General features: G+C 42.5%; 1 protein-coding gene across 1 annotated transcript; it reads left to right on the plus strand.

The window, feature by feature from the left end:
- Positions 1-239: 239 nt before the first annotated feature.
- LOC125896419 (cortexin-1-like) lies at positions 240-23,739 on the plus strand. Its single transcript, XM_049588977.1, has 2 exons — positions 240-366; positions 21,028-23,739. The coding sequence occupies exon 2, from the start codon at positions 22,197-22,199 to the stop codon at positions 22,575-22,577; it is 381 nt and encodes a 126-aa protein (XP_049444934.1). The 5' UTR covers positions 240-366; positions 21,028-22,196; the 3' UTR covers positions 22,578-23,739.
- The last annotated feature ends 1,496 nt before the right edge of the window (positions 23,740-25,235 follow it).

The following is a 25,235-nucleotide window of genomic DNA, read 5'->3' on the forward strand; positions in this document are numbered from 1 at the left end:
ACCCTGCTAATAAGACAGTAGGGATACATTTGTATGGGAAGTTCATTGTGTTGTAATATCTTTAAAATGTATCTCATCAGAACACACTGGAGCAAATGCAGATGTTTTGTTGACTATAGACATCTGTGTTATGTATGATTTATTTATGTATTATTGTGTTGAAACCACCTCTGTGATTGGCTGTGCGCCCTGGGAGGCCGGAGTGGGTGGGGAGCTTTAAGAGCCTCTGCTTGCTTCCCGTCGTGTCTCCTCTCAAAGCTCAGCAGCAGCAGCAGCAGCATCAGGAGGAGGAGAGACGAGCGCATCCCAAAGTTTGAGGCTGCAGCTGTTCGGACGCCTCGGACACAATACGGGACACCTGATCAGGTTTGTGCAGGATTCTGGCCAATATCTGCAATCACACCGCGTATAGTGGCTGCATTCTGACAGATCAGCACATTGACATCGAGAAAACTCCGTGTCCTGATGTGGATTTATAAACGACTGCGATGCGTAATACTGTAGAGAATGACTTGCATGTCTTTTGGTGTTAAGGTACCGCTGCGTAATGTAAGTTCAACGCGTAATCGTCGATACAGGTGTGTTATTTATGTCACAACTTCGGAAGTTATCCTCTCTGCAGATGCTGTATCCTCTTGTAATGTTGGTCCAGTCTACCGTGTCAGTTTTTAACTTAAAGGCAAAACACTATCAGCTGATCACAGGAGACCTATAGCCAAACAACTGCAGTCTGTCTGTTGGTTGGAAATAAGCACAAGTGCAAAAGGTCCAAATGAAAATACAAGCAGACCAGAGATAATGAGGAAAACATGCATGTGATTAACTGTATTTATTTACCTGTTGCAAATGTTGCAGCCTGTAATATAAACGTTATATTATGGTGTTCATTGTCTGGATTTAAGAAGGTGATATGAAGTCAGAGATGGGAAACATCACTTCCTGACAGAGCCACTGGGAGTCATTTTACCAAACCTGCTGACTTTGATTTATTTGAAACCAGCAGGTTACCACATCATGGACCAATGTGCCATGAAATTACTACAATGCCTGTGTGGCAAGACAGAATTCCTTCTCCCCCTTTAGCCCCGACTGGAGCGAGGCGCCTTCAGGAGATGTGGATTGAATTATCCTGCTGAGATGGACTGTATGAACTCCCACATAGGTCATCAACAGCTCGCTGTACACAAATGAATTTAATTTAAAACTGTCACTCAAAGAAAAAATGTAATTTTCCCACATAATGTATTTTGAATTTCACGTACTCTTTTAGATGTGCAAATGATGCTGATAGGAAAAACTCTAGAGGCACTGTGTTGACGCTATCTGTGATCGACTGTTATCAGTCATTGTAATTTGATCGGGCTCCTGGTCACGGAGGTGTGGGCTTTGGCCCATCCTACACCTTATCATGCACCTACCAGGACTCTAAAATCTGTGCCAGGCATTGGATGCACCACAGCCTTCCTGGCTTCTTCCATCCGTGTAGTCTCATGTTACAGTGACAACTGCTGAATAATTGAGCACGTCTTGTTAACAGTAATGAGTAATCTGAGTTTTTGATATCTAGAATCTAGATTGAGGTAGTTGAACAGAGGGCAGAGGTCCGGTCTTTGAGCTTCCAGATTAAAATGTAAGAGATGCCAAGTGATGAAAAGTAACAGCTCACCCAAACAGTATGAAGGCTAAATTTCTTTGAGGTTAAGTGGCAGCACACGATGTTCCCATTTTCATGAGTTCTTATTAAAACAGCGCTGCAAAAGACGCACTTCACTGGCCTATAGTTTGACCTGATGAGGGCTGTTTACTGAAATATTGGTGTTGTACTATAATAGCTCATAACAAGCAGTGACCCTTTGATAGACCACTCATTACAAACGCATTGTAGAAACTTTATTCTAAACTCCTAAAGTTTAGAATTATCCAAAAGTTTCCAAAAGATGCCAGATATGTCAGGTTGAATTTGGGGAAATGTGCAAAAATGAGACAAAATCAGACATCTAATGATCTTGGCTTTTATTTTTTACTCAATGTAAACATCAAAACTAGGTCGTAATTACACATTCCTGCGCCCAATATTCAAAAATGCTCAAAATGCTGCCCCCAATTAGATAAAAGACACATACAAAGAAAAAATGTGCTATGCTACTAAAGGCTATGTAACTGTCGATTGTCATAGTTTTTGTAAAGTCATAAAAATGTCATTAAAAAGTTCAAACAAAGTCATGGTACAGTGCAGGGGTAGGCAACCTTTACTATTAAAAGAGCCATTATTGGCCATAATAGAAAAACAAAATGTCTGGAGCTGCAAAACCTATTTGAATAAAGGTAACAGCTTATTAAATCTAAATTAGCCCATCAACATTATAAATAGGTCTTAATGAACATTCATTAATATGATTTACTACAAGGTGGCTCCTCTGCTTTGGGCTGTTTATGATTATTTAGTGCTTTAACTTTGCAGCGTTGTTGGTGAAAGCAAATGAATCTGTCCACACGGTATTGTGTCTTGACCATGTTTCTATGCCTAAATGCACTGAGTGATTGGCTGATCAGTGGTCGGTGAATGTATGTGAGTGTCATGACGTTCATTGGAGCTACAAATATTTTGGAACTGAGAAAAAAGCACGACTTTACTTCCACCATATTTAACCATATTTCACAGTTTGTAGCTATGATAAATGGCATGATTTTGGAGCTTTTTTAAAGGCAACATGCCTTACAGGTGAGAAATAGTGAGACTTTTTCACTTTCGGATTTGGACTCCATAGCTAGCCTTGCTAGAGAGACTCTAGGCTAGCCACAGCTACTGAAGTTCATCAAACTTTAGAGTAAAGGCACCAGGTCGTAGACATATGACGCACATTGAAACGTTAAAGCATTTTTTAATTAGATGTATAGGCGACATTTTTACAGTTGTGGGATGCAGTAACCACTCTAGGCCTACAACAAAGACAACTGAAAATCTGAAAGTTAGAAAATAACTCTTACTCAGTTCCATTTAATTTTATGGCAAAGCCACAGGGAGCCAGTGAAGGGGGTCTTAAGAGCCGCATGTGGCTCCGGCGCCACAGGTTGCCTACCCGTGGTATAGCAGTACATGTCATTAAAAAAGACTGCACTTTGCCTGTACGGCCCTCAGTCATATGCTGGCTCCCTTAAATGGCATTCAGCCATCAAAACATCAAGAGCCCCTGAACTAAGATTTTTGTATTAAAATGCTCTAAAATGTTGGTTTAGCTGTTAAGTTTCTAGAAATATATCTAGTGGGGAATTCCCCCAAGGCCCCCTCAAGGGTTGCAGGGTCGCAGAATGTGTCAGCTGGAAATGTGTCTCACCCAGTGTTAAATGGGTGATTAAACCCGTGCATCAAAACCTTGAAGTGTTGAAATAAGCTGATACAGAACATAATGTGCACGTGACACACGGACGTAAAACAAGACAGGGAATACTTACACGAAGAGACTGATAAATAATCGTGGAAATGAGAGCATGCAGTCGTCTGTGGCTCCTTTAATTTATTGACCGCTTTAAAGACAAACAAACAGCGTGCCAAGGTAACGGCGATCAGCAGGAAGTTCATCATCAGTGTCATCATGTAATGACCTGTAATGAGAGGAGAGATGGAGAGGAAAGAGAAAACCCAGGAGGGCTTACCCACAAAGCCCTCCTCACACCCCTGTCAGGATATACAGTATTACATGGAGCACATTAGTGAATCAGGTTCTGCAGCCCTCGGCTGTCTCTCTGTGTCTCTCTCTGTTATTAGGTTCCATATCTTATTCTTCATTGCTCACTAACGTGCTTACTTTATTAAATTGTTCAGGCCTCGTTTGAAAGCAGTCTTTCCTGCATCGTTCTGAGTGCTGTAATTTAAACTTCACGCGGTAGCACAGCTCAGTTCTGAAATGACTTTTTCACATTGAAGCACAGAACGACAAATCACCTGCACACTTTGTGGCACTTCAGTGTATTACCCTTGAAATAATGGCAATACCACACTGAGCGTGATTCAGTTTGGCTGTACATAAGGTGGCAACGGTAGCACACGGGGTCATAAACCTCCTATTTGCTGTCCTGTAAAGAGCCCCCTCCTGCTCATATGAACACAGGACCAGCTGGAAGGTGGAGCAGCTTCTGTGGAAAATGTGTTTCAGCACAGAGGGGACGCAGCAGAATCATCATGAGCCTAAGTAGGAGTGAGGCGATCCTCCAAGATGTAGCAGTTTTGATTTCCTGGTGAAGATCGGCCATCAAATATTCATCAGCCCCGTGATCTATAGCCCTTAGATAGCTGACACAGGGTGGGATTTATTGTCTCTGCTCCACATAGCCCCCTCTGGACCCCAGAGCAGCTCCCAGCACGGGTCTGTTAACTCGCCTGGAAACACTAGAAGAGGTCCACTTCACTTATTGGAATGAAATCTGCTGATGGACCATGAAGGGAAGTGTGCAGATAAGCTCTCCTTTCTTCTGCCCTAGATGTGTTTGGCCTTCCCTTTTCTGCTCTGCGAGGCTTCAGGCGCTCTCCCTCTCTGCACCTCACTGTAAGCTCTGTAATCAAATCAGCTGAACAGACTACCGTCGCTTCAGCAAGGTGATATGTCCGTGTCTTTGTGATGACTTTTCCTCTGTGTTTAATCCGTGCTTAGGAGTCCAACTGGTGGCTTCAGTTGTCAGTGGGGATCAGAGCAGTCAGCAGCATCCTGCTGAGCAAAGTTATTTCAGCACCTCTGTTCGAATCAGCACTTTGCCATTGTTGAGTATTTAAAGCTCTGTTTTTTTAATGCCGGGCATCACGCCCTGAGATTGTATTTTCACATTCTTGGGTGTGTGTTACAAGTGTTTTTGCATCGCTGTATGAAAAGCATTGTTTTACATCCTGACTGGTGTTTGCTTTGACGTCTCAGGTCATTTCCTTGTACCCTCTGCAACAAAGTGTCAGACTTTTTTAATGCTGACTCGAAGCTCTGCCGCTTTGGATCTGAGCAAGTGTTGTGTGGGCAGGGCATGTAATATATATGGCCTTCATCGTGGGCCGGTTGACTGGCTGGCACTGGCTCTGCTCTGTCCCCGTGGACTTGACAGAATGGCTGCTTGATGGAAGGAAAGTGCTGTCTTCTGACTTTAAGAGTGCTGACATTTCCATATTGCTCCCCCCCCACACACACACACCTCCCGTTTCCACCCTCCCCGAATCTCATCTCTGTTTTTTTCCTCTTTTTCTCTTCTCACCTCCCTCCCCATTTTTTCTCTTCCTCTTTTCCTCCAGATGTGTTTCTGATTGATGCCACCCTATTCCCCTGCTCCCCAGGTAGCCACAGACCTCTGCTCTGTCTGAATGCAAACGTGAATCACAGGGATTACCATTCTGCTCTCCACCTTTCCTCCCTGCTTCTATCCTTTCTCCTGGTCTGTCTCTGCGTCCCTCCTCTCCTACCTCATCTCGCATCCAGCATCCTCCCAGCTCACCACCAGGTCTTTCCCAGTGGTGCGTTGCGCTGTCAGCCCTCGTGACAGCAGCGGGGGGTCTTTCAAGGTGAATTATAGGGTTGGATTGGCCGTGTCAGCTGCTCTTGTGCTCGCTTACACCTTTCTGCCCTCTCTGATGCCTCTTCACTCTGAATTAATGCAGACTAATCCTTGACATAAAACTTTTCCTTCTCTTTTTTTTTCACAGTTTCCTACTCATCCTCACACGCATCCTCTCACTCCTGACCTGCCACCACTTCGTCCTCATCGTTGTGGGAATATTTCATGCCTGTGATTTGTGAGTTAAATGCAGGATGTAGGTGGATATGATTGGACTGACATTCATTCACCCAGACTGGTGGGACACTGGGGATTTTTCTTTTTTAGAAAGCCGAGGGTGGGGGGACGGTTTCCAAAAGGGGAAGCAAGTGAAGGCGGGGGGCGAGTGTTGCAACGGATTGATGGAAATGATGGTCAGATATGACGGAGTTGATTACGGTGGTGGAGGTGAAGGAGAGAGAGGTGGTTTCCTTTGCTGCCTGTCAGCATGCCAGCGTCAGTGAGCTAAATGACTGGGAGTGACAAAATATGCTTCAGGCCTCTCCTTCCCTTTGAGTCAGCCCCCGAGGTGCTTCATAACAGGAAAGGAGGAAAAAAAAAAATCACATTTAGAGAGTCGTGACTTGGTGAAATAAAATTCACAAATAGGTCCACTCTGTGAGTGTGTGCATTTAGTCTTTTTTATTATATTTTTATTGCCATTATTACTTCTCACGACATGCCCACTTTATTGCTCAGTGCGCAGCAGAGCCAGTGAGTGCGAGACGTGATATTCTTAGGACTCAAACAAGCTTATGAAATGATGCCAAGAAATAATTTTTGTGGTTTTTATGTCACTTTTCGTGAGCCTATGAATCTTAGAAACATTCTGAGACAGTAAAAATAGAATTTGAGCACAAATTATTTTAACATTTAGATAGCAAGGAATCGAAACTGGGAAAAAAAATCAGGAAAATCACAGTCAAATATTTGAGGCCATAGATTTCAGCATTGCACCTGTGTCTTGTCTCTTTTTGGATATTTTAAACCATGTCTTTCATGAAAATGTCACAGTTTTTGGAACATAAAAAGAGCCCTGTGTATCCCAAATATGCACAAATATGTGTAATGTATCTTATATCTGTCAGACACCTCACAGAATGTAGTTTAAAGGTCCAGTGTGTAGGATTTAGTGACATCTAGTGGTGAGGTTGCAAAACTGAAACTTCTCCTGTGTGCTTTTTTTTAGTCAACCTTTATTAAAACAAGTGTACAAAAGACTCAGTATACATTTAAGAGTACACAAAGACAACAGTAAATACAATAACAGAAACAGAAAGCAAGAGGGATAACATACTACACAAAGATATTATAAGACCTACAGATGTCAAGTGTCTTAATATCCTTTTTGTGGGTGGAATCAAAGAGCAGTTTCATATAGTGGTCAACGTCCTTTAGGAAGAAACACCAACATGAGGTTTATTATTGCTGAACTTACATTTATGGATAAAATACTTTGCCAGAATCATTACCAGGTCAATTATTATATGTTTGTTGTCTTTTTTTGGGGAACTTAAGGAAACCAAATGCCACATTTTCCCATAATAATGTAAAGTCTTCAGAGATATGGTCCATGATAATCTGCAAAAGGCCTTCCAGAATTTCTTGGTGTGATAACAATGTCAGAAAAGGTGTAAAAGAGCAGTTTTTATATTTCTGCATGTAGTGATTGGCAGGATAGTATTTATGAATACTTTTGAGGGACACCTCCTTAACCTTATTCACAATTAGGCATTTATGAGGAAGCATCCAAACCTTCCTCCAATATATGTCATTCGCAAGCCGATTCCAATAAGCCACAACTTTTTCCGACTGGGGAGTCAGCTGCATTGGAGAAAGGTACAGATCTGGGTGTGGGTCTGATAGACTTCTCCTCTGTGATGGGTGAATTACGGTGGCCAATATGATAATGCAAATGGCCCTGTCTAGAGCCTGACTTTGATTTGTCCATTCTGGGCTACTGTAGAACAACATGGCAGAAGAGGACCTGCTCCATATGTCGAGATATTGAGCAAACAAACAAATGATGCTTAGTTTCAGGTGATTACAAACTAATGAAAACATAGTTATGAATGGTATATACCATCTATGCCTATAGATGCCCCTAAATCCTACACACTGGGCCATTAAGACACTGGCATTTACAAAACATCCACATTTAAATCCTGTGTTGCCATCAGTGATATACCGTACACACTTTTAAGTGTGTATACATGCAAATAATGTACATAAACCCCCTGCTGCATGTATGTAAAGTAAGTTATTGCTTGCACTTGCACTGCTTGTATCTGTGTTACAGTTTGATTTTCTGTGTATAGATATTACACATTGTTCTCTGTTGTTGTTAAAGCTTATCCTGAAGCATTAATGAAAATTGAACTTATATTGGCTCACTGGAGAGAAACACAATAAAGGTTGGAGTGAAGGATAGGAGGCTTAGGAGCAAATACTGTGAGCCAAATTAGGACTCACCACATTATGAGCCCTTCTTCTTAACCTATCAGGACGCTCATATACACATACACTCATACACTTATGACTGTGACTGATGACAGGATGTGCATTTGTACATCTTTGTTCTGCATGCTAGCAAATTCGGTTTCTGTGTCAAGACATTGTTTCCCGCAGCTCACCCAGTATTCCTGACAACTTATAAACATGCATTTGCAAGTTTTGATAGTCTGGGCAGCAGCAGGACATCCAGGCTCTAGTTCTTCCACAGAGATACAGAATTGACTCCCTCGGAGCGTTCGCCGGTGGCTGTCAGACACACCGGTGCTTCAGGCTGTCAGAGAGAGTGACACAGACAACTGAGAGAGAGGACGGACTAGATTGGAGACTAAACAGAGGGGAGCCCCCCCCCTTCCTCCTCCTCCACCTCCTCCCTGATGTCTCGAGATCTGATCCCATTTTTTGGAAGAACTGTGCACGTGACCCTATCAGGGGAGACGTTGTGCTCAGCAGCTGTACCTAAATCAGGCCTCATTGTATTTAGGTAAAACAGAAAAGCTTGTACAAAATGAATACTGATCTAGAATCTGGAATACTTTGAATATTGATGCAGGAGTGACCTTGAAAACCCTAAATATGCTGATAGAGAAAATAGACTGCGTGTTCATCTGGGCTGGTGATAAAATGATAGATTGTAGGCAGCTTCGAAGATGGAATTGCTCAGCTGCATTGAGAAACACAAAGGGCTTGTTTTTTTCCCTTTGCTCCTTCATCTGTGTACAACTGCATTTGTCTTTCTCTCTATATCTGCGTCCCTTGTTCATTCCTCCCGGTTCACTACAATCTAAGTTCCTCTGTGAGCTGATGTGAACAGTTTCCTGCAGTCGTGGGCCACTTTTTCCCTAAAGAAATGCCCAGCGGTGAGTCCCATACTTCAAACTGATGAGGAGTGAGCAGTTAGAAAGAAAATGTGTTTATGACAATGGACGGGCTCTTGAAGAATACATCAATATAAAGTGCATCGCCCTCTCTGTTGTGTCGCTGTACCCTTTTTTGTTTTAAAAGGTCAGCAGTCTTTAGTGCTTTCCACTCTCGCAGCACTCTCTTCTCATTTGCATGTACGCCGAGTGAAAGAACACTGTGCTCCCTCTCCCTCAATGTGTCTTTATATCTGTCTCTCACACACAAATACACACTTTTTTGGTACATAAGCGAGTGTGTGCGCAGTGCCGAATGGCTGGCTGTGTTGGAACAGCAGAATATTTAATTGCCCAACTTTATCACCATTACTGTAGCTACTGAGTGTCTGCCAGCCTAATTATGACGGGGGCTATCTGAGGAGCGGGTTGGTCGTGAGCTGAGCTGCTAGCCAAGTGTAAAGAGAAATGACTCCTCAGACACTTGGTCTCTCTCAGGTGCTAAAAATACCTGTAAGACGAGCATGTTTTGGTCTGTGGATTTGAGTGTGCAAATGTGTGTGTGTGAATCCCTTCCTTTAGAGGAGGTATTAAAAAATAGCTGAGCAGCTGAGGTTAAGCCACACATGTTAAAGTTAGATAAAGTCAGTATCTGGAGAGCCTTTGTTGTTGTGCACCGCTCAAGGTGACCCGGTCCCCATCGTCCTCGTTAGCCACAGACACACAGCAGCCATCAGCTCCCCAGGGTGACGAATGAACCCAGACAAACACCCAGGAATCACAGCAGAAAGAGATGGAAACATATCAATGAGGCTTAATGATGGATGGTATCAATACATTCTCACTGTGGCCCCCGACCGTTTCACAATATGTGCAGTTTATGTGTTTCTCTGAGCGGCATTACTTTTACAGTGATGTGAAGGGGGACACCCACCTGAGCTGGTGGATCTCATGCAGCTGCCCTCTGCCTTTTCTTCAAGTCCACTTTATCTTTATAAGCACTAAATTGGAAAGGGTTAATTCAATTCCCAGAAGGCTGTGGCTGAGACTGGGAACATTTACCGTCTCTCTCTTTCTCTCGCTCTCTCTTTCTTTTGCTCTTGCAACTTGCTTTCTCTCTCTTCTTCCTTTCTCTTTGTTTCCAAAGTCTAATTACTTTTAGAGAGTGGCTTTACTCAGGCTATAAATAATGACAAATCAAGGCTGTCTCTGCATTGAACCCAGTGAGGGCTGGCTTGGTTGGCTATCTGTGTGCTCGAAGAGGGAGGACAGTGGTGGTTTGTGGTTGACCGTTGAAAGGATCATGCTTGTCTCTGTTTTAATCTGACATTTGTGTGACTGTGGGTGTCTGTGTCGATGCACGGGAGACACCCACAAGGAGCCAAACAGCAAGCAACACAAATCATGAGGCCAATGTCGAATTTTTGTGGAAATGTCCCCAATTCGTCCAGTTAACTTGGGATTGTAACATCCATTGTGTTGAATCAGAGCACAGTGTTTTAACATCTTTCTTCATCAGGGGTTGCAAACTACCTTTCATACAATTCAAAACATTTTCAAACATAACAAGGCATCCTATAAGATAATCACATCAATGGTAATCAAATCCAGGTGATGTAGATGATGGCTTGATCACCATTAATGTGATTACTGTATAGGATGCCTTGTTACGTTTGGAAATGTATAAGATAGATGTCAAAAATGTTGTGCTTTGATTCACCATGATGCTGTTGAAATTAAAAGAGATGGACAAAACAAACAAGTCTGTCTGCATTCCTCTTCTTTCAAGCAGAGTTTCAAGGCTACCAGCACAAATTTGATGGGGTTGAGGTATTTCTTCATCTTATACTGCAACATTCGTCTTACATGAATCGATTAATGTTCAATTAATTTCAGCTTTTATGAGCCTAAATACATAACCAGGAGTTGGCCTCAAAATTCAGCTTTCAAGCATTTGCATTTCACCACCATTTGGGAGCATCAGAAGAAAGTTTAAAGTCCCCATATTTAGCATTTATAAACAGTGCATTAATATGTAGTAAATGGCTTATAATTTGCACATCTATATATGTGATTAATGTATTTGTCAACATATATTACTCATATATTACTACTGTGTGCATCCATGAAGAGGGTAATGTACTGAATGATTATACAGTAAAACACAGTTGTAATAATGTCAATATCAAGTGGCATCCTCCAGGGCTGAAAAATGAAGCCAATGCGGACGTGCCAAAAACTGCAGTTCTTTGAATGGCCACTTGAGGCTGGCTCCAAAAGCGAGTCAGTCCCCACAGACACTCATGTTAAAATGGACAACATTAGTGTAGAAGTAACTGTGTTTACAGTCTGGTACAAAAATGGTTTTGGTCTCTATAGCTAATATAGAGGCTATAGCTAATGTTAAGGCTTATTGTTAAGTGACAGGCTGCTGGTGAGGCGTCGCTACAATCTGTGAGACAGATCCTCTCCTTGCTCCTCCACAGCTCCAGTCTCTTGTCCAAACATGGTCACTTCTGGCTCCAAAAAAACAAGATGGCAACGGCCAAAATGTCAAACTCAAGGCTTCCAAAGAAAGTCCACAAACCAATGGGTGATGTCATGGTGGCTACATCCATTATATAATACGGTCTATGGTTTATATCACAGGTCTTCAGCGATTTTCCGGCCAAGGACCCCTTAGCTGAAAGAGAGACGAAGCTGAGACCCCCTGAAACATATATTGTATAAAATTGAGCTGCACTTGAGATTGTTCTCTGAATGTTTTTTGAGGCTTCTCTTGTTTGTGCTTACCTGTAGCTGTCAGCAGCAGTTGTGGCATGGCCAGGTGCGTTAGCTTCTCCCTCTGCTCTTTTGTTGGTGGTTCCCGAGCTGGATGGTGTGTCAGAGTCTCTTGCTTGAAAAGGTACAAAATGATCCATTGTGGCTCACAAGCATATCTGTACACTTGGAATAATGATACAGCTAACTGACTAATATGTTTGAATCATAGAGATACCGGATGCCAAGATGGTACCTATTCATTCCAATAGAGTTGCTCGCCTGGTGCATACGCCAAAAAAGTTTTGCAGCATCCAAGTTTACTTCTGCAGTATGTGGCCCACTGAATATGCTCAGTAGTGTTTCTCCCGCTGGCCTCACCCATGAGCTCCTGCTCGGCTCACAGACTTTACATTGAGGAAAGTTTGACAAATACAAAACCTCCATGGATCAAAAATTCTGAATACAATGATTTAGAATTGACTGTGTTTGCAGTGTGAGGTGTCCTGTCAATAGTTTACAGACATAGGTTTTACAATGCTTTTTGGGCTGCAGGGATTTTTTTCACTGCAATACCACGAGCGGCCACTGGGAAAAATTTGCTGCAATGCAGAGCTTCTTTCCTGGGGGCGTTGTTTCAATAGTATAGAGACAGAGCGCAACGCGTCATAATCTGAAAGCCACGCACCCAAGGGGAAACGAGGCCCGATTTCCCCTCACACTTCCAGCCTGTTGAGTTTCCCCTAAGTCCAAATGCCGAAAAGTTGCTGTGTGATGGGCTGCACGGCCAATAAAAACCCAGAGCTTAGCGCTTATCAGCTGCCGAGCGGAAAAACGGAACCTTTTAGAAGACAAAAGTGGATACAGGCAATAAAACGTGAGGCTTCAACAGGGATCCTGACACTCAGTTTGCCTATGTGTGCAGCAAACACTTTGTCAAACCCTCCAAATGTATTTTTTAGAGTAACAGCACTGACAGTATGAATGCAACTTCTGTTAAAATTGTTCCCAGCGATCCACGATTCAAGCAGTCCATTCCAGCGGTCCGCCTTAGCACTTCTATCAGTCTGCCAGCATGTAGAGACATGTCTCAAAACAACAACGTGTGCTGATAGTAGGAGCAGGCTGACAGCTGAGCATGCAGGAATGCTCATCTTCTAAAAAAAGAATCTCCACATCATGTTTTTCCCAAGACGAGCAAGGTAAGGAGAAGGGACACTGTGGTAGACCGGCAATATTAAGCTTATCAATATACTGTTGCCTCTCTGGTAGCTAGCAATTCAGTCGTGGAGACTTGAAGGCACGGCTGCAGAGGCAGAATGACAGCGAACGAGCGAAGAAGCGGAGGGGAAGGTGAGCCTCATTTCCCCTTTGGGGGCGTGGCTTTCACATTATGACGCGTTGTGCTCTGTCTCTATGTAAATGATAGCTCACTAGTTCACCTTGACATTATGGATAAGTGCCGCACAGTGATTCAGTGCTAGCTAGCTCATATGACTGCACACAGGGATTCAACATTTAGCCTATCAAGGATATAATATGTTGGATTCACATTAATGCGTGGTTTAGATATATTCATTCATTCATCTTCTAACCGCTTCATCCTCTTGAGGGTCGCGGGGGGGCTGGAGCCTATCCCAGCTACATCGGGCGAGAGGCAGGGTACACCCTGGACAGGTCGCCAGACTATCGCAGGGCTGGTTTAGATATATTTTAATTTTTTTTAAAAAAAGAAAGAAAGAAATTAAATTAAAACTTAAATTATGAACCAATAATTTGATGGCCACCCTGAAGTAACTTTGAGGACCTCCTAGGAGTCACAGCCCCCCTGTTGAAGACCCAGGGTCTTTACATATTTATATGTCCTCACTGGAGAAGTTACAAGTATTGTAAATGAATTAACACTACAAAATGTGCCTACAGTGTCCTTATTTCTGCCTACAACTATATTATAGTGGGTTATAAGCCATTTATTAAACATTCATACAGTGTTTATAAGTGTGAAGTAGGGGGGTTACAGTAGAGTTTTATCAAGGTTTTCAACCCTGCACCAGAGCTGTAAAGTAAGTGAACTCTTCGTGTGTGTGTGTGTGTGTGTGTGTGTGTGTGTGTGTGTGTGTGTGTGAAATAGAGGAAGGAAAAGGTGACACCCTGGTCACCTGAGAGGTAACTAAATTATTTTCAGCTCTCTTCATTTCATTTACCTTGATGAGTTCTGTCAACATTAGCTTGACTAGTAGCTCTGTGAGGAAGTGATGACAGTGGTGCAGCCGTGTGTGTGTGTGTGTGTGGGTGTGGGTGTGGGTGTGCGTGTGTGTGTATCTCTGCTTATCTTTATGCTATATATACATAAATAAGTTTTAGTATGGCAACTTTTTAGTGTGTGCTTCCATCCATTGTGTGTGCTTGTGTGTGTTTTTGAATATGAATGAGTTCTCTTTGGTGCACTTGGTGTGTGTTTGTGTGTCTGTGTGCGTGCGAGAGAGAGAGGTGTCTATTTAAGGGCTTTTCGATGAAGACTGACGAGTGTCCGCTTCGCTTCCCTTCACCTCAGGGGTCTCGTCGGTGCTTTGAGGAAGTGTCCTGGAGGAGAAATGGAGTGGGCGAGAACTAATGCGAGTCGAGCGAGACGAAGGCTGATGGACGACTGTGTGTATGTGTGTGTGTGTGTGTGTGTACGCGCGCGGTTGCGTGTGCGAGTGTGTGCGTGTGAGGCTGATGGAGGGTGATGGTGGGAGCGAGACTTAACGAGGAGGAAAATAAGCTGAGCAATCTCTGTCTGTCCTCCCTCTACCTCCCAATGACTTATTCACGCACACACATACACGCACACACACACTCTCGCCCTCAAACACACACACACACACACACACACACACACACACACACACACACACACACACACACACCTTGGTAGCCCGTGACTGAACTATCTACCCACTGACTCTACAAGGCCTGTTGCAAAGGCAGGAAATACAGTATATTTTCCATTTTAACTTCCTTTTAATGAAATCCATTCTGTGTGTGTTTTACACTTACAGCTGTTCATGGCTACAGTTCATTACTGAAATAAATCAATACACAATATGTAGAACTAATGATGTACCCGTTATTGTATAATATGATAAATTTCACTGTTTCTAATCTCTTTAAGTCCATTCCACTGCTCCCTCAGTGTATTTATCATCCTCTCTCTCAGTGATGAGAGATAATGGAGTAACGCAGCCGCTAAATAATTACAGGGTGGATCGGATCAGGTGAGGAGGTTATGTGTGTACCTTTTAGTCGCTCTTCCCACATGCGAAATAAAAATTATCCCAGTGTGTGGGGTTTCGTCAGCAATGTTCTTTTTTGCCCACTTGTATTTCAAGTATGTGTGTGTGTTTAATGCTTCTGTGTGTGTTTGCATGAGTGGGTAGTTGACAGTTTCAAGGCTGGATTAGACTGGTCTGTCTGCATCACCGTGTGTTTACATGTTACAGTAGAGTTTTTTCAGTGTCAGCAATCTGACTTTGGAAGTGTTGGCAAAACCTCAGTTTTTGAGTACAGATTACTTTAAGATACACCTATGGCACTGAGTATCAAAAGCAGTGAAGTATTTTTTTTTTACTTAAATCTTTATTCAAATAATTTTGAGACACTGACATGTCGGTTACAACAGCGTAATAAAAAGAGCTAATAAAACAAAAACTACTACTACTGCTACTGTATTCACATTTTTACAGCCTTAAGGATTAGTGTATCTATTGTTGTCCATTTCTCCAATTTTCTCTCCAGGTGTGCGTCTTGTAGTCTCCATGTGTGTGTCAATTTCTCAATCAAAAAGATTTCTTCCACAGTTGTTAGCCATTGGTCCTTTGTTGGTGGTGTTTCTTTACCTCAGTTCCTATTGATAGCTTTCTTGCTAACAATATTTTTGATCAATTACTAGCAATCACATTCTCTTCAGGAAATGTACATAGATAAAGCACCAACTGTTAGAAACCCTTTATCCTGGTTTGTGCATAAGCTCTTTGCATACTGTTTCCCATAATACAGTCTTTGTCTGACATTCCCAAAAAACATGAATGTTGTCTACATCAAAAGACCCACGCTCTTAAAGTATTGTCGTTGTATATTTCTGCAGAGACTCTGCCCTCTGCCTGTATTTTCTTATTTTTTTCTTATTTTCTGTGCTCTGGACATTTATGGGCGTGTACTCCCACAGCGCTCATGTGAGAGCTGGGCTTCATAAAAAGGTTGGAGCCAGGAGTCAGACTGTAAAGCAGCAGACAACCAAGAGACACAGCACTGAAAAACAAAGATACAGTGAGGAGAAATGGCAAATAACAGTGAATCTGGGGTTGATTTCACTGGTAAAGGGTTGAAAAACAGTAACCGACAATTCTGCAAAGTAAACCTTTAACATATTCTTTGATCAGATACAGTCTCATCCAAATCATAACTCTGCTTAAAGGCCCGGCACATCCATAGTTCACCCACACCTTATTTACCTGATTAGACCTCTTCTGAGGTCTGATGTTTTGATGTGTCCTTGTATAGACTGTGTGTGATTGGCATCTCTCTGACCTTCCTATTACTTTAACTGCACCTGTCAGTGATAGAGGTTATACCTTGATGTTTTATGCTCACGAAGTTTGGTGGTTTAGGGTCTTCTATGGCATTTTATTTAAAGGTCCAGTGTGAAGGATTTACTGGCATCTTGTGGTGAGGTTGCAGAACTGAAACTTCTCCTGTGTGCCAAGCGTGTTTGGTGTGTCTGTTCTGGGCTACTGTAGAAACAACATGACTCTGTGGACATACTCTTTGTATGTAGACATAAAAAGCTCTTTCTAAGGTAATGAAACAGATCACCCTAAAGCAGGATTTATACTTGTGCAGCCTACGCCATAGTCTACACGTGGCCTATGCATTTCTACTTGTGTGGTGGTGTGTCTGAGTCACTCTGCAGTTACACCTCCAAAACACTAATTGGCGGTGGGGTTTCTGTGAAGTGCTGTATAGTTGAGTTGATTCAAACCACACCCAAAACACACATTAAACATGGCTTAATATCAACAGTTTCAAACACAAGTACACAAATTGACTTCACTATAACTCACAGCATTCACAGACAAAGCATTTGTCTTTATCTGGACACATTTTCCCCACAAATGCAACATGCTAATGTCATTAGCACAACCCTATGGCATTTTACATTGTATAAATTAGCCTAGTGTGGAGCGCGAAGATTTCCTCTACTCATATGAAGCCAGGGACAACAGCAACATTTAACAAAGGTAACGGTGCAAAATTCGTCTCCATTCCAGCTCACAAGGTTCACTGACAAAATAACTGTCTTGTACTAAACATGTTTACCAAACAAATACAACATGCTAATGTTATTTGCACAAGCCTATGGCATTTTACATTGTATAAATTAGCCTAGCGACAAGCAGAGATTTTTTCTGCTCATATGAAGCCAGGATAAATCATACAAAAGACTATAAATACTATTTTGTGGAGGTTTTATTGTCTTCACAGTGTATTGTTTCTTATCTGGGAAATTAAAGTAAATAAAAGCTTTGTTTTCACGGAGGGAAATGCATTACTGCAACGTGTAGTTACATTTCTGCGGAGGTGCACGTCAGACTACGGCGTAGGGTACAGCATCTTACACACTGGACCTTTCAGTAAAGGATTTGTATGGCTGCTTGTATTAGTAACTGTATTAAACACTGATGCACTGAGAAGTTCAAAAAATAGAAAACAAAAGAACCTAAAAAAAATAGTGTGAAAGTAACTGCTGACCAACATTATCTATAATTAGCTGAAAATGTGGTGCAGTATAAGCCATGAGAGTGGTTTCAAAACTATCAATATAACAGTCTCACAGCAGCTGATAACAGTTGGAAAGCCTGTCTGATCTGGAGCTGCAGATGTGTGACTGTCAGTCGGAGAAACGTCCTTGAGAACCGTTTCAAGGTTTGCTGACCTATTTTTGGGCTCTGCAGCTCGCATCAGTCAGAGGTAGAGACAAGCTGAGACACGCACACACACACACACACACACACACACACACACACACACACACACACACACACACAGCAGGCCTGTTTGTACACACAGAGAAGTGCACATTCATTCACAGTGTGAGTGCCACCTCCCAGGTGTGTCATCCCGCTGCCAGTCTGAGTCTGGTGCACCAGCAACCCTGGAGACACCGGCTGATGAAGTAGCAGATAGAAAACCTTTGAACTGAAAGCGACAGAGAGAGGGAGAGGGGGAGTATATGAAAAGGCATTTTGCCATGGTCATGCAGAGGAGAGCCAGGCCAGTTTGTGCCAGCAAACCTTTCCTCTCTCCTGTGTCCTGCTGCCTGTTCACCAAAGCAACTTCTGCTCTATTCATCCATCTTTACCTCCTCTATCCATCTTCATAATCTCCTTTTCATCTTCCTCAGTTTTCTGTCCATGCTACAGTCCTATTTTTATCTCGATACACTGACTCACTTGTCTTTCTTTTTTATCTCTGGCTGTCCTATACCGCTCTCTCCATACAGACAATATTTAAGTCACTGCGGGTTTATTAGAAATTCAAATCTAACCTTACCTCTGCACCTCTGTCCATCCTCACTCTTCATCTAAAAAATAAAATAAAAGCACTTTTCATTAATGTCTCTTCCTGTTTCCAAACACCTCTCTCCCTCTGCATCCTCTCGCCTTTGTCTCTCTTAATACACACATACACACACTCAGTCCTCTGCATATCTCCCGGTATCACGTTTGTCTAAGCAAATAGCCCAGTCACCGCGCTATTCAGACGGGTGAGCAGGTAAAAATGGTTTGCGTATCGCGTTCCTTCAATGATTTGAAACCTGGTCCGCCACGGGAGATGTGATTTTAGATTATTAATGAGGCTCTGCAACACTTTGTCTTTCCCTCCGTCATGTGAGTGAATGACTGAAGGGAGTCAACTAGTGAACAAACGGCCAACTGTAACAGTGCACTAACAAATGATGCTGATGTAATGCAGTATCAGTGTTTATAATCGTGCATTCATTACTGCTAATGTGGCCGTAATGACACCATAATCAGCTTACTAATTGAGTGTCATTACAGGGGATGCTGGTGCTGTGTTCTCCCCGCGCATGGCTAATGTCACTGTCACTGTTACTTATTGAGCAAAGGGTGGTAATAATCACATCATATGATGAAATGGGGAAGGAATTACTTAATCTTCTCCTTATGGTCCACATTAGGAGCAATCAGTGCTGATGGAAAAGTTGTGCAAAGGCTGTAGATTTATTTTAAGGGATCTGACTATGTACTGGTGTGATACTGTGCAAATAAAGGGAGGCTCCTTTATTTTTTTTTAATCATTGTGTAGCTTCCCAGTCGCATCCCTGATGTATTCAAAACCGAAAATTCACATTTTTTGGCGAAGCATGTATGTTTTAGTCTCAAACTGCTATTTTTTTCAAGCACTTCTAAAAACTTTTCCCATATGACGTGACGTTGGTTTCTGTCCAATGTTGCTGCTATGTACGAGCCCACGTACAGCCATGCGTGCCACATTAGTTTAGTTCTGAAAGTCACACAATAACAAACTAAACGATGGAGTCAACAGCAGACCAGCAACTCCTATGTGCTGTGAGGTAAAATTAATATTTCTGCCAACAGAGTGTGGTAGGTTTTTTTTAACTTTCTTTTTGTTGGTGTGTTGTTTATTAAATAGTGATGATGTGAAGGTGATGAAGGAGACTCCGCTGACACCGTCTTGCTTGCATACAGAAAGGTTTATTACAAGAAGTACAGCATCAAATCAAGCACCTAGGATTGCCTGAGAGAGGGTTCGAAGCCAAGATGAACTGCTCTGAATAACAGCCCCAACTACCCTGCTTATATAAGTTGGTTGTTTTGTGAAATGTGAGACAAAGTGAAACAGATGACAGAGAGACACCCTAGCTGGACTTCACCAATCCTTGACCTGGGCCATAAATACCCTCTTAACCCTGGCCATATATACCTCCTTAACCCTGAGCCCCTAACTGGTCATCTGACCCAGGGTGTCACATACCATGAAGAACTTCAGATACTACAGGTGTTTTCAAGTTAAAGAGGAAAGAATGAAGTTGGTAGTAGTATTGTAAGGCAAGATTCTTCCTCCTCATAGGGCTGTGGGTCAAGTAAGAGCACAGGGACAGCTTCTCAGCGTGACTTGATCCACTTTAATCTCCCAAAAAGAACGTAGGACAACTGAAAATCGACAACAGGCTTGGTATCTCACATCTTGTATAACACTCCGCCAAGCTTCATCTCAACGTTTGGTACGCGATATTAAATAGTTCCCAAATGTAATGTGAGGAGCAAAATAACATCTGTAAATAATATATGAATGTAGTGAAAATTAAATTATGTAGCTGCAGAATAATGTACAGAGAGAAACAATCTACTTGATGCGTCCTCACAAAAATAAATCTCCTCTTGCAATATTGTAAGTTGCAGTTTTTTAGGCATTGATCTCTTTGTAGTCTTAAAGAAACAGATTTTTTCCCCATATAGTGAGTTTTGTCAATTGCAATTCAGTCTACCTTTGGAGGCGAATTGTCTGTAGTGTGTTGGTGAAGGTCCTCAGTTATCCAGGTCATGGTAATCCTATATTGTAGGCAACTGGACTTGCTTGAGTTCCTTGAAGGCGTTTCACCTCTCATCTAAGAGGCTTCTTCAGTGCAGTTGCTTATGATATAGCACTTAGAATTGCCTTTAGCCACTTCTGCGTGATGAAAAAAGTACTCTGTAAAGGTATTTGTGCTGGGTCATGAGATTGTCCTTGGTTTTGCCCAGGTACAATATGACAAAGAGCAGTCAACCTCTGTTCCACAAATGATCCTTATTTCTTTGGCAGACTTTTGCAAATACGGATAGATTTGTGGGCAGCTCTACAGAATATGAAAGTGATCTGCCATTGATTTACCACACCGCCTCCAGCATTCATCCTGCACCTGAGAACCCTGCTTTATAAATTATATAAAATTTATAAATCCACAGCAGTAGGCTACATACTTCTGTGCCCTGGTGTCTGCTTCTCCACACTGCTGTTAAGGCCAATATAACCTATGACAGCGTTTATGGATAAGGTGTGGACCATCATGTAGTCGGTCATGTCTGTCGGCCATTTCACAGCACGATTTTATGCATTCACAATCGCCTAATGTGACAAAGTGACTATCAGAACAGACAAAATATTGTGTAGTGTGAACCAGCATAAATGTCCTCGTATGAGCTTTATTGTTGATAGTTCAGACAATCATCTCACCGCTTTTCTAACCGGGTGTCTCTTATTCTTTAAGGTGGTGAGTTCAAAGGACCAGGACGTAACCAGGAACATCTGATGACACCACGTCTGGTAGCGACCCTCTGTCATGTCCATTGAAGAGCCCCATGAGCAGAATCTGCATTCAACAGACTGAAGATCCGACTGGATGAAGCCGCTTTCCATTCATGACAATTTAACAAATTCTACTTCTCAGAACTTTCATTTTCTACCTCTTATTGCTGCTCCTCTTGTCAAGAGACGCAGCTTTTGAAGACTCGTTGGAACACTTGACAGCTCCGACCCACTTGTCACGCTCCAACAAGCTGGGCAGAGAGGGAGAACGTTGCATTTAGCAGGCAACTTTAGGAAAGGTGATGCACTGCTTTATATTCAGGGGCATCGATCCACTGACCTGCTGATCTTATTAGTCTCACACACACACACACACCTGGTGCTGCTGGCTTCTGCAGATGCTTTAAATAGTCTTGTGTCTGGCTCTACACCCAGACACACACTTCAACAGCTAGACCCAATTGGGTGTTAGAAGTCCATCTGCACGCTATTAACTCCCATAGAGAAAGCTGACCTTGACTGTGATCAGACACGTGTTGGTGTGTTTGCATTAGCGGGAGGCGGTGTCACGTCCTGCCTGCTCTGATTGAGAGTGAGAATGAGAGCTGACGTGGCAGAGTGGCCCTGATAAATACTCTAAAAATATTAATTACCGCCTTAGGGTCGCTCACTCGAAAAAGACAGAGAGCTAGATAGAGCTTCATTACAGTGTTTAGCCAGTTCCTCAAAATGTGTGATACTAAAACATAGTCTGTGTTAATTGAAAAGCGTGTGCGTGCGTACACATGTATGTCTGTCACATTGTCAGAGCAGATTAGGGCCAGGCCTTTCTGGGTCACGTCACTTTGACTGACCTAGATTTGACTAAATTAACTGGCCAGCAGAGGAAGATGTGTGTGCGAGTCCTGCCGTGACAAATACATCACACTCTCTGACCTTGAAGATTGCTCTGCGGTCTTCTTACTTGCTAACTACCTGCTGACTTTGGCTACTTAACTTCTTATATAAGCCACATGCCCTTCACACAGCAAACAGGAAAAACTATCTAGAACACGAAAACCAACTTTTTTATTAAGCCTCATAATCAAACTCCCAGTTTCCACTTTGGCCTTTCCCACTGCATCGCCCCTCATGAACGCCTTCCCGTCCTTCTCCGCTCCTCCTCCCAATACACCAACCATCCAGTCAGTGTGTAAGCCCTGCCTGCGGGCTCCGTGGAGGATGAACGATGTGCCCACACTTGACTACGAGTTGCTGCTGTCCCCGGCCAGCTCCTCCCTCGCCGGCAGTCCTGGCGGTGGCAGCAGCAGCCCCCCTCTGGCCTTGGTCGGGGTGGACACTGAGCAGCGCACCGCCTTGGCCTTCGTAGGCCTCCTCATGCTCTTCCTGGTCTTCCTGCTGGTCAGGTGCTTCAGGATCCTGCTGGACCCCTACAGCCGCATGCCTGCATCATCCTGGACTGACCACAAGGAGGGGCTGGAGAGGGGTCAGTTCGATTACGCACTGGTGTAGAGTGATGTGTAAAGAGGGGGTGGAGAGGGGATGATTTCATTGCACATAGTCAGAATCTTGAGAGAAATTTAAATGTGGAAATGGACTGTACCATGAATGCACTCTGACAGGGGGGTTTACCTGATGTTGGTGTATGCCTGGTTTATATAACTGTACTGCAGCCTGTGTACCGGTGTAAATATGAGGCTGCAGGATGCTATGTAAGCAAGTTTGGTTGAACAATAGGCACACAGACCACTGGAAGCCAAACACCCAGATATTGGACCATGAAGGACAGAACTAATGAGCTGCACAGCTGCCTTAACCTGACCTACTGTACCCGTCAAACATGCTACAACATCACAGCATCACCTTAGGGCTAGGTTTTCCAAACTCCACAGCTTGCCAGTATTATAAACACTATGATTTTGGTAAAGATCACTTTCACTCACGACATAGTTTATAACCTCAAAGCCACATTGTTGATGAGAACACTTGACTCGTAGAACTTAAATGAAGGAGTTTACACTGAAGCAGACGCCCCTTTAATAAACCAGTGTCCATTGTAAAGCATCCAAGTGTTAAGTGCTGATCAAGGAGCACAAATCCTCACATTTTTATTTGGTTTCGGACACTGATCCTGGAGCAGCACTGCAGTTTCAGATGCTTTTGAAGCAGGTAGTTTGTGTCTCCATACAGTTTTGTCTGTGTATGTTTTGTGTGTTACCGTGTCTATAACTGAGAAGCCATATTGAAACTATAATCTCTTATTACTGCGAGTAGAGTTTATGTTCACTGGTTGTGTCCTTTGCTTTAGTCAGCCTGCCAAGTGTGGTGATGAAGCAAACAGCAACCTTTAGGCAAAAGAAAGCTTTATTTTTCTATTCCTGACTCAAGTTTGGGAGTCTCCTTTTTGCTATCTTTCTGTCCTCTTCCTCTTACTGTATCAATCTTTAGACTGTGGATTTTTTGAGGTAGTCATGCAGCCACGTCTTAGAAGGAGGCAAAGCAGGTAGCTTTGCTTTTCTTGTGTTTTGTAATTACATATTTTTCTGACTATCTGCTTTGTTTTTGATACACTGGGTTGAATCCGTAAAAATAAATAGAAAAAAAACCAAGATTTTCTTCTTCTTCTTCCTAAATTCCACAGAAAGCTGGACTGTGTGGAACGTCCACATTGTTCATGTTGGAAATAAAATAAAGTGATTACTACTTATTTGTCACATCGTGTCACTTTTGTTGCAGTGGTTATTTACACACAAGCTCAGCCTATTCAGTTACCCATTCAGTCCAATGGATGCAACCTTTCTAGGATGTCCAGATCTATGGGTGCGTTCCGAATCATATATCGAATATACCAAATCATTTTCCTTTTTACCTTAAAAAGTACGTGCTGTTGCATGCAGTATGCACACAGTCAGGACATACTACTTCCTCATAACATTACATCCTGAACTTTGACCCTCTTACTACTGATTTTGATATTTTGCAATGTTATAACTGCATACGCTGTAGATTCTTACATATATTTACAATAATAAAATTACACAGGCTATTTCTTTCTCTGTCATTGTTATGTCCTTTTTTGTTGAATGCATTTATGATTATTTTAATCAATTAAACTATTAATATTTCTTCCATAACTAATCAGCTGGTGAATAGTCACCTGAATGCGCTGTCATCTATCATTGAGACTTCTGACCGTTGTCAATCAGCTGTCAAGCGGCCATCTGTTTGTCCATGTCCGCTGCACAGAGGATTGTGGGTCAGAACGAGCAGAACAGCATGCTGGCTTGCATACTGCAATATCAGACCGGATGTAGTAAAACATTCTGGTATTTTTGGCATACTGCAGCTGACATACTATGTACTGGGACATACTAAATCTCTCTCTGGCATACTATATAGTGCAGTAGTATGGGTTTTGGAACGCACAGTATGGTTACTGTCATCTGACTCCTCCCAAATGCACAGACTTATTTAATTGGATGTCCTTAAGCCGATCGCAGTGTTTGACATCGTCCCAGCCCTTTTCAACAAGCAAGAAAGCACAAGGCACATTTAAATCTATTAATCATATTGCGTAAGTACATTATTTGATACTTCAAAGTTGGGTCCTGCAGAGGTGGGGCAAAAATCCTTCCTAGCATTTGGTGTACACACATCGGAACAGGCTAGCAAGTGCACATGTGTGGAATTCTGGCAAATTATGCACACAAAATTGTGGGTACTTCATGGCCGCTGAAGATACAGACATGCACCCTTGAAAGTTCTCTGAGGGGAGGACTCGGGCCTCTGTAGAATTTGAAGGATCCTTGATGTTTTAACAGTCCTTTGGCAGGATTCAACGATGGACCCTGTTTGAAATTGAGCCCTTTCAGGATCCTTCCTTGACTATGACAAGCACCAACTGTTTAATTAGGAACAACCTGATTTGATTTTCTAATGATACCAACTTATAATGCATCTTATACATTATGTACACAAAATATTATTTTACTAAAGTTTTGCACATACTGTCTTTTGGAGATACTTCAGAAATTGAGGATATTCTGAGTTTCGATGACAAATACAATACAAAATATATATACAGTGTGTTTTAAAGCATCACTTTATTCACTGATTCACTCAATTTTAATACTAGGTGGTTACTTGCATTTGGATTCTCCATCATGGGCG

This window comes from Epinephelus fuscoguttatus, linkage group LG10 (genome assembly GCF_011397635.1).
Source record: "Epinephelus fuscoguttatus linkage group LG10, E.fuscoguttatus.final_Chr_v1".
Classification (NCBI taxonomy): domain Eukaryota; kingdom Metazoa; phylum Chordata; class Actinopteri; order Perciformes; family Serranidae; genus Epinephelus; species Epinephelus fuscoguttatus.

What these genes read in the sequence shown, in the direction of transcription:
- LOC125896419 (XM_049588977.1), top strand. Translation starts at nt 22,197, where the DNA reads ATGAACGCCTTCCCGTCCTTCTCCGCTCCTCCTCCCAATACACCAACC.